The sequence below is a fragment of the Culex pipiens genome, chromosome 1, assembly GCF_016801865.2.
Source record: "Culex pipiens pallens isolate TS chromosome 1, TS_CPP_V2, whole genome shotgun sequence".
NCBI classification, from domain to species: Eukaryota; Metazoa; Arthropoda; class Insecta; order Diptera; family Culicidae; genus Culex; species Culex pipiens.
Window position 1 is genome coordinate 118,580,675 of NC_068937.1, and position 17,609 is coordinate 118,598,283.

General features: G+C 35.8%; 1 protein-coding gene across 1 annotated transcript in view; it reads right to left on the bottom strand.

The window, feature by feature from the left end:
- Positions 1 to 2,616: 2,616 nt before the first annotated feature.
- The window catches only part of LOC120426230 (calexcitin-2), a 72,464-nt gene continuing 57,471 nt past the window's right edge, over positions 2,617 to 17,609 (bottom strand). Inside the window, exons 5-7 of the mRNA XM_039590964.2 lie at positions 8,642 to 8,718; positions 4,877 to 5,012; positions 2,617 to 3,159 (exon numbers count right to left, since the gene is read on the bottom strand). Of these exons, the coding sequence (XP_039446898.1) occupies positions 3,049 to 3,159; positions 4,877 to 5,012; positions 8,642 to 8,718 (324 nt within the window). The 3' untranslated portion in view covers positions 2,617 to 3,048. The remainder of the gene's footprint in view (positions 3,160 to 4,876; positions 5,013 to 8,641; positions 8,719 to 17,609) is intronic.

A 17,609-nucleotide genomic window follows, 5' to 3' on the forward strand; every position in this document is an offset into this window, starting at 1 on the left:
ATTTTAGAAATTTTAGAAATTTAAGAAATTTAAGAAATTTAAGAAATATAAGAAATTTAAGAAATTTAAGAAATTTAAGAAATTTAAGAAATTTAAGAAATTCAAGAAATTTAAGAAATTTAAGAAATTTAAGAAATTTAAGAAATTTAAGAAATTTAAGAAATTTAAGAAATTTAAGAAATTTAAGAAATTTAAGAAATTTAAGAAATTCAAGAAATTTAAGAAATTTAAGAAATTTAAGAAATTTAAGAAATTTAAGAAATTTAAGAAATTTAAGAAATTTAAGAAATTTAAGAAATTTAAGAAATTTAAGAAATTTAAGAAATTTAAGAAATTTAAGAAATTTAAGAAATTTAAGAAATTTAAGAAATTTAAGAAATTTAAGAAATTTAAAAAATTTAAGAAATTTAAGAAATTTAAGAAATTTAAGAAATTTAAGAAATTTAAGAAATTTAAGAAATTTAAGAAATTTAAGAAATTTAAGAAATTTAAGAAATTTAAGAAATTTAAGAAATTTAAGAAATATAGGAAATATAGGAAATTTAAAAAATTTGAGAAATTTGAGAAATTTTACACATTTTATGAATTTAATGAATTTCTTAAAATTTATAAAATTGATGAAATTTTAAAAGTTATATAATTTATAAAATTTATAAAATTTATAAAATTTATAAAATTTATAAAATTTATAAAATTTATAAAATTTATAAAATTTATAAAATTTATAAAATTTATAAAATTTATAAAATTTATAAAATTTATAAAATTTATAAAATTTATAAAATTTATAAAATTTATAAAATTTATAAAATTTATAAAATTTATAAAATTTATAAAATTTATAAAATTTATAAAATTTATAAAATTTATAAAATTTATAAAATTTATAAAATTTATAAAATTTATAAAATTTATAAAATTTATAAAATTTATAAAATTTATAAAATTTATAAAATTTATAAAATTTATAAAATTTATTAGAATGAAATATTAGACATTTTAGAAACAAGAAATTGAAATTTTATATTTTCTTTTAAAAATATAAACTAACTAATCTATTTTTGAAGCCAACGGAGTCAAGTTTAGATGCGACTTTGATTCCGGCTTCTGAAAATTTAGCAAATCCGGCTTCGACTTCAGTAACCGAAGATTATGCAACTCCAGCTCTACCTTCTCAATTAAACGACTTCATCTAAGAATCCGGGTAATTAAAAAGAGTCCTCAGCTCCCATTTCCCATTCGGGTTTTATCTCAGATTCCAAAACCGGCTTCCCGATCGACTCCACTAGCTCCGCACACTTTCGGATGTTTTATAAAGCGTTAAATTATTAGATTTATGCTCTTTGTTAATCCATTTTGACTTATTCCCCAATATTTTGAATGAGTTGAAACGTTTTGAAATTGGCAAAACAAAGTTTTATTTTTGACTGACCCACCAACTTGATCCATTCTCAAGGCCTACTTTTCCGTTTTCATCGTCATGATTTCATCTTCTTTCTTTGTTGGCCGTCCTTTTCCTCAGCAACGGGCTGGCCGCCCCACCTCCGATGGACTTCGTTTTATTCCCCTGGAACTCGCCGATTTGTTCGACGTTTCCATTGACCACCGTCAACTTACTTAGGAACGTCACGATAACCTAGTTTTATGGAGCGTTGCGCAGGATCTCCTTCACTGCATGGGTCCCTTCACATTCCTATTCCCTTCAGCATCGTAAACAAGTCCAACCCGAACGTTGCTTCATCGCAAAGCTGGAGTGGGTGTTTACGTAGTGAACGCTTGTTGTTCCCGCACCTCCTGGTGATTTCTCGCCAACGATCTGGACGACAGCGCGGGCGCGATCAGCATGGTATTGTTGTCCACTCTGGAGCTGCTCATCACGGCCAGTAGCTGACAGCCTTTGCCTTTCCGGTTACGTTTGAATCTTTCTTCTTGCCGGAAAAGCACGAACATCGATCGAATCCTTCTTGGAGCCGCCTGCCCTCTAGCCAAACACGCCAATTTCCTTCTAGGTCTTCCAGCTCCAACATTGCATGGCTCGGGTTAAATCTGCAATATCATGAAGCAATATTTGATTAAAACTGATTGTGATTAGCCTGTGAAGTTGTGTATGCTAACCTTTTTCAAAATTTGCGCACCAAACCGCCTTTTTTTTTTATTTTACTAAGACGACTGCGACCAACCGAAAACAAAATCAGCTGTTTTTATTTGACAACACAGATTTTTGACAGATCGTCAAGTTTCGTCAAGTTTCATTCCCATCTCGTTCGCAGCGTTACAAAGCGTTAGTTTGGGTTTGTGTCCAGGGTGCCGCTGTGACATGAAAAAGCACTGGAAGAGCATCGAGTTTCAATGCACTGACATTTTAGCAAAGCATGGTCGTGAGTATGCTTTCGATGTCGGTCGTCTTAAGATGCTCGTGCATCGAAAATGAAAAGTAGGAAAATCGCATTTTTGCGACTTTCCGGCAATAAATAATTGTTTGTATTATTAATTATACATTAAAAAATCATTCTCAGTCATTTTGTGACTTAACCTGATTGAAAAAACTGCGTTTTCGTCCAAATCTGACCACGAGCATCGAAAGCCGCTTTCGATGTCGGTCATCAAAAAATCCATGAAAATCCACCCTTAAACGACAACGGCACTTTGGTGTCATTTGCCCGAGGGGTGTTTCAACTGGCGTGATTGATGCAAACCCCAGGGGGGGTCACCAAAAAGTGGGGCGAAAATATTGATAAAGTAGCGAGACACTGAATTGCTTGCGGACCTCGATGCCTTGTTCTGTTTTGTGATGTTACGTTTTTTCTGAGTGCACATTACGATCATTTATCACGATAATGAAAAACGAAACTAATGTCTAATCATTTCGATAAAATTGTTTTTTTTTCTGTGTTATAAATTGAAAAATTCTGCTTACTTGTCCCTTCTTTCCTTACCACCTGTGTTCAAATACATATTATCAAATTGCTCTAGCAGCTAGAGAAAGTGATATCGGGAACTTGTGTTGTAGTGTTGCTGTTGTGTGTAAATGTGTCATCGACAGCTGCGTTAAAACGACGTCTTGCCAAAGATGAAGTTACCGGGCGAGGCGGGATCGTCCGACGAGAAGTACTCGCGCCACAACTTGGAAAATTGCTCCCGGTCAACCTCCTCGGAACCCTGGAGAGAACAAGGAAAACAGAAAGAAGTGTGAAAGATCTTATGCCCCAATTTTGTCTTTGTCTTTTAATAATGATTGCAATTCTCGAATAAGATAGGTTCTGTGGACGGACCCAAAATCCAAAGAATCAACAGGGAAGGAAGGATGCGTGGACATACCGTACCAAACGGTGTGCGGTGTGATGGGGGTTTGCTGGTAAAGGAATAGCAAATAGCACAAATCATCCTGAAAACTTAAATTCCGTGGTTACATGTCCGAAATTTAAATTTTGAACAAAATACATACAAAACTGAAACCTAAAATGAAGCAAGATGTAAAAGCCCCAGTTACAGAATTGCAAATGGCTCCATTTGCCACACCATTGCGAACCACTTTTGAGGTGAAAAAGCCCAATTCGGGAATTTAATTGATTTTGCACAATTTTCCAATCTAAAGCCGAGCAAACCAGACAAAAAAAAAGAACCACACTTCAAGTAGATTCCAGTGGGTGTCCATTCCGGGGCTCAGCTACTGTAGTGTTATAGTACTGCTGCGGCATTCCAAAAACAAGTGCATCACCCACAGTGCCAAAATCGCACCGTGTTGTGTCCCTTCGTTCGGGCTTGGCTTTTCCCGGGATTGCTGCTTTTGGCAGTGGTCCAACTAGGGCGCAGCCACCGCACGGCACGGTTCTAGGTGGAACATCCAGGTTATATGGTGGCCCGGGGACGACGCCACGTGGAATGCAGCTGGCGAAATGCTAAACGAGAGCTAAACGACCTGACTGTGGTCTGGACGGTGGGATAGTCAATGGTAAAATTTTCGGAATTCTTGACAAATTTGGTGGACATCAGTCCTTCAACGAGTGCCCACAGTGCCATGGCCACAGGGAACGCTTTGAAGGTAGCACCCGGGAGTCAGACCCCGGCGTTGAGGCAGGTTATTTTAATGAAAATTCAATAAATATTTATCGTGATCGGAAAAACGGGTACAAATCCTGAGCCGGAGCTTTGAAATCACAGAGCAGGGCGAAAAGGTGCTTTGAAATGGGACGCCAAATCACCGCGTGTGGCAGATTCGATCAATGGAACCACGGATTTGAACGACATTGCACATTCCGCGCAATCCAGGTCAAATCGTTATCCGATTTCGTCACCGTCGTGCTAACTTGTCGTAGATGCATTTTGAGCCAAATTGAGTTAAGAGCGCCATTTTGTGCAGCTCACAATGCCTCACCTTTTGACCAACACAGATCCCCAAAATTTGATTTCAATCCTGAGATATTCAACGAAATCCGAAAAAACTTCGTGCATTTTTGTCACTTTACATGTGAAATTAGTTTCAATCTTGTCGTGCTATCTTGTCACTCCCTGAAAATTGATGTAAGTGCGACAACTGGCCAAAGGGATTTCAGGTCAGAACGGGTTTGACGCACGTACAAGTTAGACTACCGTGAACATTTGTAATTATAACTCGGGACTCCGGCAACCAACTTCAAATGGCGGGTGCGACAAGATAGCACGACGAAGTCGATTTGTAAGCGAATAAACAAGGCAGGAGCCGGTGAGATTGCACACAAGATTGTAGGAGGGATTTTGAGATATTTTTAAATATCAACAGATAATACAACTACTTCAACTGGCTTTCCTTAGCGGAATGAATCCCGATAAACAACACTTCATAAAATAATAAAACACAGCAAATCAAATAAAGAACAAACCAACAGCGTAAACTCACCTGCGCCATCTTGCCGAACGCATCCCGGCACTCCTGCTGGTCCAGGCCGTAGCTGGAGCACACGATCGAGAACTCCTCGGCGTCGATGCCGCCGTCGTTGGAGGCGTCCTCGAGGTCGAACATAAAGTTCATGTATCTGGAAGAAAACAAGGAAAACAAATGGCACATCATCAGCTGGCGAAAAATAAAAGCTTTTGAGCTTGAGCTTTGAAACGAGAAAGGTCTGATATTAAAAATTTAGTAGGTATGACTCCTTGGAGTGCAAACGAAATTCAAAGGAACTTGTGCTCAGTGTTGTATGAAGAAGTTGACACTTGATTGGGCCTCGAGGAAAGCAAAAGGGGTGAAATGCTAACGAAACCTCAGATTTAAATTGAATGTCTTGTCTTGGTTTCAATGCTCCAGGAGGGAGTCCCATTTGTGTGCTGCTCTGTCAAGAAGTTTTATGGTGAATCACCAAACGAAGCGAGGGAAATGCCAGCCCGAAAAGGCCACCAACTGGAATAAAATTGCGGTTGAAGATTTTTGTTTTAACAGTTGTTAAGAAAATTTCCACCCCGAGAATTGGGGGTGGACTGAAGTGTCTGAATTCATTTGCGTTTAAACAAGAAAATTTTGGTAAAAATGTTTCTGTCGAGCGCTTGTCGTTAGCGATTTTAATAACCATGTGCGTCACTTGAGAGCATGCCATTAACCGTAAAGACCGTAAAGTTTGGCCGTTATTCGATTTGGATTGCGTAAAACTTATTTCATGTGTATTGGAGTAGTGGTGAGTCTTGCAAAAGATTGACAACTAAATATTATAGTTGACAAGTCAACTTTGAGAAATGGTGTTGGCACACCATTTTTTTAATAAACTTGTTGAAAATTGATAAATCTGTGATTGGATTTAATGGAATCTGATAAACTGTTAGGCCATTGCAAATATTTTTCAAAGTTTATGTCCCTCGGCAAAAAAATAAAAAAAATATAAAAATTGAAATTACAAGCCTAGGTTTCAATATTTGGATGAAAAAAGTGTTTTAAAATGCTTTTTACAGGCGTACAGTTGCTTTCCAATCATTAGTTTTGAAAATATCGAGGTATTGATGGAAATTTTTTCCCAAAAAATTGGTACTTCATGAAAATTTAAAATGTTTTCGAAGAAGTTCAAACATGCTAAATATGATTATAAACGTGGAAAAACGCATTTTAACTGGTTTTCAGTTGGTTAAACTTAAATTTGCATTAAAATTTTGAAGTTTTTCAAAAACATATTTTTTGCCCCTTGATTTTTCAGACCAATTTTGAAGGGGGGCGACATAAACTTTGAAAAATATTTGCAACGACCTTATTCTGATTTGTGAAAGTCTCAGTTTGAATCAAACGATAAATCCCGCTTGCTTAAAAATACATATCCGTCAACTCACATAGCAGTTGGCCCGACCACGGAGCTAAAAATACCGTTATTATGAAAAAATATGCAATCCGAGATTTTGGGGTCTATCTATTCCTTACACCTCAGGGCACCTCTGAAAACATTCTCTGATGTAGTTTTCGAGATACAGCCCATTTAAGATGTTAAATTCTATTTTTTTTTCTAAGAAAATCTACAATTGCCTTACAATTTCGACATTTTGAAGAATATGCAATTCGAGATAATAATGCCATTTGCTTCTGATGACTGTTGAGTATAACTGGACAGAGTTTCAAAAGGCTTGCCGATGTATATTCTATTATTTTCAACTTTTTCGAAAAAATCAACAATTTCCTAACAACTTATCTGAAACTCAGAATCTACATCAGCAAACTTTCTGAAACTTGGCCCAGATATACTCAACAGTCATCAGAAGCAAATGGTATAATAACCTCGAATTGTACATCCTTTAAAATATCGAAATTGTAAGGCAATTGTAGATTTTCTTAGAAAAAAATCGGATGTAACATCTTAAAAGGGCTGTATTTCGAAAACTACTTCAGCGAATGTTTTTATTTTTTTGCTCAGAGGTGTGATAGGTCGATAGATCCCAAAATCTCGGATTGCATTTTTTTCATAATGACGCTGTTTTGAGCATCAAGCCGACCCTTCTTTGATTTGCATGAAACTTTGTCCTAAAAGGGTAATTATGATCCCTGGTCCATTTTTCGGTATTTTGCCGAAAAATGAATATTACTGTTGAACTCTATTAGGAGTAATATTCAACCACCCAAATTATCAGCCATCCAAATAATTATTTTTACTGGGTAGATTTTCTAACATTTATATTAAAAATTGTTAAAAGAAAATCAACATGACAGAAGGGTTCAAAATTTATTTAAAAAAAATCCCCCAAACTCAATATTTGAGCTCCAAACAACCCGTATCACGCTCACAGTGGGAAACCTCCCACATTTTTGGACAGGAAACCGCATGATTTACGGGCCGGAAAAGTTTACATTTATTGCTGGCCCCCGCCGAGGGATGGTTTTCCGATTTTATTGGTTTCTTCCCTAAAGTCACCGGAATCCAATCAAACCCGCAATCGCGATGGGTTAACTTTTGCTAAAAATCAGCGAGGGATGCTTTTCCAGGTTGGCTTGTAACAACAACGTCGAATAACAAACAATTTTGCGATAAAACCCGAGCTTGTGTTGTTATTAAATAAATCAATTTGGGCGGGTTTTCCAATGATAAAATTGCTGGAATATTAAATCAATATGAGTACGTGAAACGTTGTTGGATTTAATGAAAGACGATTTAATTGAATAAATGTGCATAGAATGGAGCTCAGAGGTGAAATAAAAAGATTGAGTTTAAAAATTCTGCTAAAATATTTGTAAAATTCTACCACAAAGCCATCTGCGGTAAACGACGATACTTCTAACCAGTCTGACATAACACCGCTCTTACTCACGCATATAAATTGATATCGTTCCTTTCTGATGCCTGCTATTTGAGGTTTGTAGTGTGAAACAGTTAAGGGTTTAACATGATACATGATTGGATATTCAAATTCCAAAACGGCAATGAGTCAAATGGCACTGTTCTTTCTTCTAAAGCTTCAAAATTATGTGTTGCGGCATCGCAGTTCAAGTGCAGCTCATTCGGAGTAGATAAACAACTTTTCACTTCCTCCAAAGAAGCACCTTGCTTGAAGTTCGGTCGGAGATGATTAAATTTTCTATGTTCCAAATAAGGCTCCGCAAATACTCGACAAGGAACGCTCGGATCGCCAAAACTGGAGCAAGCAGATTGGATATTGGAAATTCAATTTTGCACCTCGTAAAAGTTGCCTTCTTGTTGGAGCAGCAGCAAGCAGCTTTAAATTTTGCAAATACTTGTTTACTGGGAGATGAAGTTAAGTGTAAGGAATTTGGTGCAGGGTTGCCTTTTTTCAGTTTTATCTAAGAAACACGACCTGAGAGTAATAGAAGTCGTTTTGAGATTTCCAAGGACGAATACAAAAAAAAAATGGACTTAGAGGTGGAGTAGGAGATTAGGACTAGTAGTAAAAGACTACGAAAGCAAGATCTTCTGTGATTACTCTTAGCTTTAAGAACAATGTAATTACAATAGCCGACTCGGTTCAAACCAGGTCCCTGTACCGAAAAAGACCTTTTAAAAACAATTTTATGAAAAATAGGAGTTAAAGTTAAAGTCAGAGTAAGATACAGAGTCGCAGCAGAAAAATTGTAAATAAGGATTTTTGAGTAATGACAGAATAAAAAGACGCGAAATTTAGAAATATTAAAAATAAATTGCTTCTTGACAATGTGCACGTCAGTCACATCCTTTTCTAAACTCACCTGAGCTGCCAATCCAGAACCGAGTCCGGATCCCGGGCGTACTCGTCCCACATTTTGCACCACTCCTCGACCGAGACCTGCAAAAACCAGAACGAGATAGAGAGATAAGTTATACATGCGGCACAGGAAACTTTCAGCGGGAGCCGGAAAATGCAGCATCGTGATTCGGTTATGCCAAGCTAGATCATTACTCCCTCTTGAAATGTTTCGCCAGCAAAAGCTTACATCCGTTGATGGAGCCACCAAATAGCGATGTTTACTCAGTGGAAACGTTTGCGCGTTACTTCTCGCAGAACTCTACAATAACAACATCACATTTGCTCTCCACGAAAAGTTGACTCAAAGCTGAGTAATGTAAGCAGACAAACATGCCATTCAAATGTGATTTTGAATAAATTTTCAAACTACTTTTCCGTCCTTAAACCTCCCATGGTTTAACCCAAAGCAGATGATTTTTGCACGAAATAAAAGCCACCAAACTTGATGATAACCTCATCAATAAGTCGTAAAGTCACCCCCTCGTCGAAAGATGCCGAAATTAACGGCGGGACCAAACTTAATTCCGTTAATACGAAAACTTTGCCCCAAGAATAACAAACCAATGCGTCGTTAAACGTGCCCAGATGATGAAGGGAGCAGATATCGATTAAGGCGGGTAATAAAATCGAAAATCTTGGCCAAAGTGTCTATTAATTGATTGATTTTTTTTGTTGGTTGGAATGTTGGTAGGGGAAAAGCTATCAGATTTGGATTAGCCTGTTGGTTATGATTAGGCTTAGTGATTTTTCACGCTCAAAAAATGCAAATTTCACGGGGACCTCAATTTCAAAACACCAAATTTCACGCAAATTTCGCGAAACGTGATTTTTTTAGAATAACTCTGAAAATCTTATATTTAAATCACAGAAACAACTTTTTATGCTTTTATTACTCTGAAAATCTTATATTTAAATCACAGAAACAACTTTTTATGCTTATACATTATTCTTCAATAAACTAAAAAAAGTACCTTATTTTGAACGTGACACAAAAAAAATCTCAAAATTTTCAAAAAAGTTTGCACCTGCTATATATCTTCGAAACAAAATGTAGGGCATGCGTTTTCTAATTTACTGAACTGCTTTTTTAATATTCAACTAATAAAGCTAAAATGTTTTCGCAGATTTGCTTCTGTTTTATCATTTTACATTTTTTTTTAATTTCATATCAAAGCTAGATTGAACAAACTTGTTTAACCAAAATGACTAAAATAATTTGAATTTTCTGCGACAGTTAGCCCATTAAAAATAATGTTTAAAGTTTTCATCTAACTTATCAAAAACTTAATTTAAAATCAATAGACAAAAATAATATAATTTGTAACGAAATCGAATTTTTCAATTCAAAATGAGAAGAAAAAACAAAAAAAGGAGTATTTTTGAACTTTCACGGGAATCATCCACCCAAATATTCAAATATTGTTAAAATTGAACAGGACTCAGAAAAATATCTGAAATGTTCTAAAAGGTGATTTTAAAGATAAAAAATAATCTTCATTTTATTTGAATAAATCAAAGCTGTATTATTTATTCTACTCAAACAATACCTTTCAAATAAAATAGCAGCTAAATGTTTGAAAATATTACTAAATTTAGTTAATTTCTAAAAAACTGAACAATTCTTCAAATGGTTCAATAGCTTATAGCTTTAGATTTCAAGCTATTCAATTGAAAACTAATAATATTTACTTAAATAGTCTGTGTGGCTCAAATATTTATTATTTTGTTATTTAAAGTAATGATTTGAGAAAATTGATAAATTTGACGAAGTAAAGGCCGTCTACGAAATCGTCAAAAATCACTAACTCTATATTAGTAATTAAACCAGGGTGTTACCTCGCTTAACTTTACAGTAATTCATAAGATTATTTTTATTCCTATTTGAGTTTGATAAATTATTTTGAGAAATATCGTTACAGTTTCACACAAACTTGCAATTTCACGGGATTTCGCGGAAAAAGCCAAATTTCGCGGATTTCACGCTTTCCGCGAAATCGTGAAATTTCACTAACCCTAGTTATGATAAATCAATTACAAAGCCAATTTTTCAAAAAATGGGTTGTGGGAATTGTACGACGTTCACGTATTAGGATCCGAATTCGCTTGTGATTTTTTCTGCTTGAAACGCGTTTTTTTTGCTGCGATCATGTTTCCGACGTAATTTTATGGGAATAAAGTAGGTGAGTTTAATCAAGAAAAATTATATTGATTTGAAAGATTAGCGTGAGGTTAAACCAACTTTGAATTTCCAGCCACCCGATAAGTTCGAGGATTCGTTGGGGCGTCCAAGGCCAAGCAGTCCCCCGAGCCAAGTTACGTCGAGCTGTTTCCATGATGCGGACAATCCGTGGCCATGAACACGGGAAGTAGATTCCGGTAACAACGGAAAGTGCACGATGGAGTGATCCGCACCCGGCTGGAGGCAGCTTCCGCTGGCACCTTGCCAGCCGAAGAAGAGATGTACAAAATGTATTGAACAATAGTTTTTATGTTGAAATGTTGTTAATAAAGCTTTTTGCCTTCCTCACCTTACTGAGGAAAGGCTATAAAATCACGAGAAAAACGAAATTCTTAATTTGACCTCCTAGACCCACCTTCATATATACCTATCGACTCAGAATCAAATTTTGAGCAAATGTCTGTGTGTGTGGTGGGATGTTGATCGAAAAAATTTCCACTGAGTTATCTCGGCACTGGCTGACCCGATTTGGACCGTTTTCGTCTTATTTGATCCATCTTGGGGTCTCATAAGTCGCTTTTGAAAATGATAAAGTTTAGTTAAGTACTTCAAAAGTTATGCTAAAAATACGAATTTAACAAAAGTTTGGAAGATTGTAAAAAGGGTGGTTTTTGTAAGAAACCTCGCCATGTTATACATTTTTAGAAAGGTATTCGAAAGACCTTTCCAACGAGTTCAGTAGATTAAAGATCTGACGACCCTATCAAAAGTTATAAGCACTTAAGAGTTAATTATGAACTTTTTAGAGGCCGGATCTCAGATATTTTGACAAAAGCGTTGTCCGAATCTATCATGCGACCTGTCGTTAGATAGGTAATCAAAAGACCTTTCCAACGAGTTCAGTAGATTAAAGATTTGACGACCCTATCAAAAGTTATAAGTACTTAAGAGTTATTTATGAACTTTGTGTAGACCGGATCTCAGATATTACCTAGCATTGCACTCAAAATGTGAGGAAGGCACCAACGTAACGTTTTTCTGCGAAAATTACTTGTTTATTTTTCATGTATTTTTTGAGAAAAGCAAGGGAAGCCATTTTATTCTCGATGTTACCAATACAAAGAAACCCACCGCTTAAGTCACTAATACACTAACAAGGGCCACCGAACCAAAATATTACCAACACATGTTTAATTATACGAAAGTGTGCGTGATTTTTCTTCGATTTGAGCTTGCGGAGCTCCCTCTCAAAAATCTTGAGGGATTTCTCCCCTGTCCGTGAATGGAAGTATCTCACACTCGATTCGGGAGGGTTTCCTCACGATTTTGAGCCGAGCTCAAATGTTGAAAACTCAAGTTGATGTTTCCAAAATGTTATGATTCTAGATTACCGTCAACTGAGGTCAATCGGGACTATAGTCTGAATAGGGACGGCAGTTTTTAGAGCACATAAAATCTTGAAATTTGGAAAGCGGTGCACTATTTTTGTTGATCAGTGCATGTTCTATCCGAAACTAATCAAAAATATAAAAATATTTTGCAGAAACAAGCCTGAATCTGCTGTCCCAATTCACCTCATGTGTTCCGTTTTGCCCCAGATGGCGGTACGTAGTTCTACTTCCAGTGACTCCTCAACGGAGGGATAATTCACAACTATGCTACAAACCCATTAAAAGCTGTTTAACGTTCTCCAATATGCTCTCGAAAGCTATTTATCGTTCTGTCGGCCCCCCCTCCGAAAGGATTCGGTCTATTAGGGCAAGCACAAACTCTTAGCGTTAAGCTCGTCCCTACGGTCGTCGTCATCTTGAAGGAACAATATGAAAGCGAGGTCAGGAGCAGCAGAGGGGTTTGTTGCTCATAATCTAGGTCGCAAGATCGTTCTCCATCCGGTGGGAATATCGGCTTCCATCGAAAAGGAAGAGAGGAGCAAGGACGAGCAGGAAAGTCTTGGATAATTTAATTTTGCGCACTTCATAGAGACGGGTAATTGAATTAGCTTTTGAAAAGATGATTCGATTCAACCGAGCGACCTGACAGAGTGTTGATTACATTGTGTCGGTTGGTGATGGTAGAGTTGATAAGTTTTTTGAAAGAATTCGGTTGTGATTGAGTTGTGCAGCATGGCAGTTTTACTTTACATGTAAATTTTGACTGACTGGTATTTTTACGGTAATGAAACACATGACCAGCGTTTTAAATCTCAATCTCAATATTTTCTTGCTCTGAATACCAAGTTTCCCGTTTGCAAAGCAAACAAAAATTGCGTTCAGAACTTTCCCCTCCCAACATTAATCATATTCCGCAAGCAGCAGCAACTTGATGCCGCGCGTGAGGCACATTTTCCGCAAATCTTTGCAAAAAATTATCGAGACTTCGCGCTCATCTACGCCGCATGAATTTCATCATCGTCATCCTCTCTAGCCCCGACATCATCCTTGGCAGGAAACGATGCAAATCCTGTCCGTAGCTACCGTCCTAGCTCTTCCTGACTGTGAGGAAAAGTTCCTTCTCTGGTGGGGAATTTGCAATTGTTGCACTTTTTTTCTCTTTAGCTTTCTGCGGTGAATCTTGGGAAAAACTTTTCCCCACCAAGTGTTGCGTCTTCGTTCGAGGATTTTCACCTGTTTCGAAGCGATTTTCGCGGTTCTGGTGGGAAGTTTGAGGATGCTTTAAATTACGGTTTGAAGACTTAAATTTCAGTTTGATTTTTTGTTTTTCCCGTGAATGCGGAGAAAAAATAGTATACGTCAGAATCGTGATGAAAAGCTATCCCTCAGTATTAGAGACTCACTAGAGCTGAGATAACAAAACCCGAACATTTTCAATTTCAATTTAAGTCATAATCCCTCACGAATGAATTTCTCCCAACCAAAACTCCACAAAAAGCGAGTTCAAATTGCACGGGAAAACTTTGCTGACCCATGGCCGGCACACTACCCGGGTTGTTCCCCGCTCATTAATATGTAGATCATCTTAATTGGCCACTATTTGCACAGCTCGCACACACCCGGCCACACCAGACGTCGGCGCACATATATTGTTGGGTTTTGCATAATTTCTCGCATTTGTGTGGCCCCGAGAATTGAACCCACAGCCGACGAAATTGGGCGAAAAATTGGGCCAGAGGGACCTAGTTTGGGCGGATCAGATAAATTGAAGCTCATTAAAAAATGTATTTTTCGTTAAATTAAAGGTGTTAAACACAAAAAATGCTGTGCTGTTCAATTAAGACTGTAAAAATTGCAAACAGAAAAAAATAAAGACAGTTACCCTATTGTGGGAGAAGTGACCATCATCAGTGTGACGAATTGCAGCTGGATTGAATTAAATTTTGGCTCAGACGAACTGGAAAGGATGAGTATGGCGAAGCAATGAATATGGGCTGATTGGTTGGCAGCAGAGGGTAATTAAAGCAAATTTAAACTTGATAATAAAACGGGCCAACCAACGAACATTCTCTGACGCTTCGGACACCGATTATTGTTTTGTATTTTTCTGATTGGATGAAACTGGGTACATTTTCGGTTACCAAGGATCCTCACCATTTTGGTGTGTTCAGCAGAGTTTTGTATACCTGTATGTTTGATAATAAGTTATCCTTTAACGCTTACATACTCAAAATTTTCTGAAATGTTGAGATATTAATTTGATGGGCATTCCAAAAACCTATCAAAGTCACCCCAGTTTACGATATGTAAAATAGCTACGTTTAAAAAATCAACTAAATTCAATTGTCCAAAACATAAGACAAAAATTTACTTTACATATAATATCGTACGCTGTTTCCAAGTTGTAGCCTTTCAGGGAGCGTTCTTTTATTACGTAACGTAGAAAATGATTTTCGACCTCCCCCCGGAACAAAATTTCCATACAAAAAATGGGCCATTTTTCGCCAACTCACACAGCGGTTACCTCAAATCTTCTTCGATTTCCGTGAAACTTTGCTCTAAGAGGTCATTTTGGTCCCTCATCACGATTCCGAGGTCCATTATTTGATGAAGAGATAGAATGGCGTACTCAAAATTCCGAAAAAAGTATTTTTCATCAAAAAAACTGAAATGGTAGTTTAAAAAACGCTGTCATTTCCCGTTACTTAAGGGGTTACATACATGTAGAAAACCACAAAATGTATATTACAGAAAATTTATTAAATTCACTTAAAAGATGATTTTCAATCACTCCCGAAAGTTTCATGAAGATATTTCATGATTTAACTGAGTTAAAGACTAGAGACTTTCTGACTTTCTGAGCGGTTTTCTCTGAACACCAAGTTGATTTACGGGTGCCACGATACCTCGAGATGGGACGGACCAAATTGGTTAAAATTTTGGATGAAGACTCCCAAGACATATCCCGTGTGCATGACGAAGCCCGATTTTGAAATTTTTAATTTTCAAAAAATACAAAAATCAAAAACTGGCGATTTTTTATATGAAAACAGTAAAGTTAAGTAAAGTAAAGTAAAGTATTTTTATCTTTTTTTAAATAAACTTTTTGAGAATCGGCCTTCGTCATGCACACGGGACCGGTTTATCGAGTCTTCACCAAAATTTCAAGCCGTTTTGGTCAAAGCAATGTTGAGATATCGGGGCACCCGTTTTTTGAAACTGCTAATTTTAAATAACTATATCTCGGCAATGATACAACCAAATGTCTTCAAATTTGTTTTGTTAATAGATGAAAATGTATATTTTAATTCATTGAAAACAGATTTTGAAAGAAGTTTAAGTGTGTGCTCAAACCAGCCTCTGAAATTTTTGCCGATTTACATATATGTAACCCCTTAACTGTCAAAAATTGTTTTATGAGAAATTCAATGTTCCATTTTTATTATTAATTTTATCAATATTATCCATGGCTTCTGACTCAAATCTGTCTGTCTCGATTTCAATATTACAATGATATTTTGACTGTATACGAGGGTGACCAGAAATTTTAAAATTTTGGAAATTTTTTAGAGGTCTTAAGGTAAAAATAAGTAACTGTGCAAATTTTAAGCGAAATCCGTCAAGGTATAAGAGTCGCTTTTTATCGTTTAAGTTTGTATGGGAGTAACCACAAAACATTTTGAGGAAAAGCAAAAAAAAAAAAATCAAAATTCCACCAAAAGTAGGAATATTGAGTAAAATGTTATGACTAACAATTTTGTCGAAGACGGCAAAACGATCCGAGTTAACCCTGATGAGTTATTAGCGATTTAAAGAAGTCGTTTTCACAAACTTTAACGATAAAAGCGACCCTTAAAGTACGATATGCAGATCGGAAGGAACGCGGTCAAGAAATGTTGCGTGTTCTTTTCGTGACCCCCCCCCCCCCCCAAGAAAAGTTGACAGTTCGCTATGAGCGCGTTTGACGGTGTGTGCGCTTGAGGTTCTTTAGGGCAAAAAATAAAAAGCTGAAAAATATTCAAAAGTCAAAATTAAATAGAATAAAAATGTTTATTCAAAAACTTTAAACAACAATTATTAATTATAAAAAAATGAAAATTGAATTATTGAGAAATCAAGAAATTAGATAAATTTAGGAAATTAGAAAATTAAGAAATTAGGATATAAGGAAATAAGGAAATCAGAAAATTATGAAATTAGGAAGTTAGGAAGTTGGGAAATTTGGTAATTAAGAATTTTGATAATTAGGAAATTAAGAAGTTAGGAAAATAGGAAATACGAATATAAGGAAATTTGATTATCAGGAAATTAAGAAATTAGGATATTAGAAAATTTGGAAATTAGGAAATTAGGAAATTTGGAAATTAGGAAATTAGGAAGTTAGGAAATAAGGCTGGTGCAAAATTTTTAAATTCTTAAATTTGAAATATTTAAATTTCAAAATTTTATTGTTTTTTGTTTTACTTTTAAATTTTTAAATTTCTGAACTACACATTTTTTGCTCTGGAATTTTGAGTTTTTTGAATTTTTGAAAAATTATAGTTTTTGAATGTTAGGATTTCGGGTTTTTCGTACATATGTGTTTTCGAATTTTTAACTTTTGAAATTTTGATTTGTAATTTCTAAAATTTTTCAGGTTTTGATTTTTTTATTTTTAGAGCTGTTGAATGTATAAATTCCTTAATCTCGACTTTAATATTATTATTTTTTCAATCCTGCATATATTTTTTTGATTTTCAAAATAAAGATTCTAAAATGGTTGGAATTTCCTTAATATATTTTTTGCTATTTAAAAAATTCAGAAATATTTAGTCTTCCTTATCTTCGAATTTTATTTTTGAATCATTTATATTGTCGATTATCACATTATTATTAAATTTTGCAGTAAAAAAATAAATATTTGTATAATTATTCTCAAGTTTATTTTCACTCCGGTTTATTTCAATTCGGTCCCGCCAGGGTGGATTAATCTGACAGTGCAGTGAATTCACAACCTAAGGGTTGCTGGTTAGTACTAGTAATAGTGACTGTCTTTTCGTGACCCTTTCCTTGACCGTTTCTTGGGCGTTTTTTTATATGGAGTTTTGCGTTCCTTCCGATCTGCATATCAGCCTTAAATCTCAACCGATTTCGCTCAAAATTTTCACAGTTACTTATCTTTGCCTAAGGAATCGAATCGGAGGGTATCCCTGAGGTTGATTTTTTACTGTCACCCTACTGTATACTGTACGTGATGTTTAAACAGATACTCCTGGGATTAAAAAAAATGTTGACCTTTCTCTCCCAGCCCTGTGCTCCGTGCCCCTAACTCAAATTTTGTGTATTCAGTCTGACCCAGCGGTTCAACCTCTCTAGCTCAA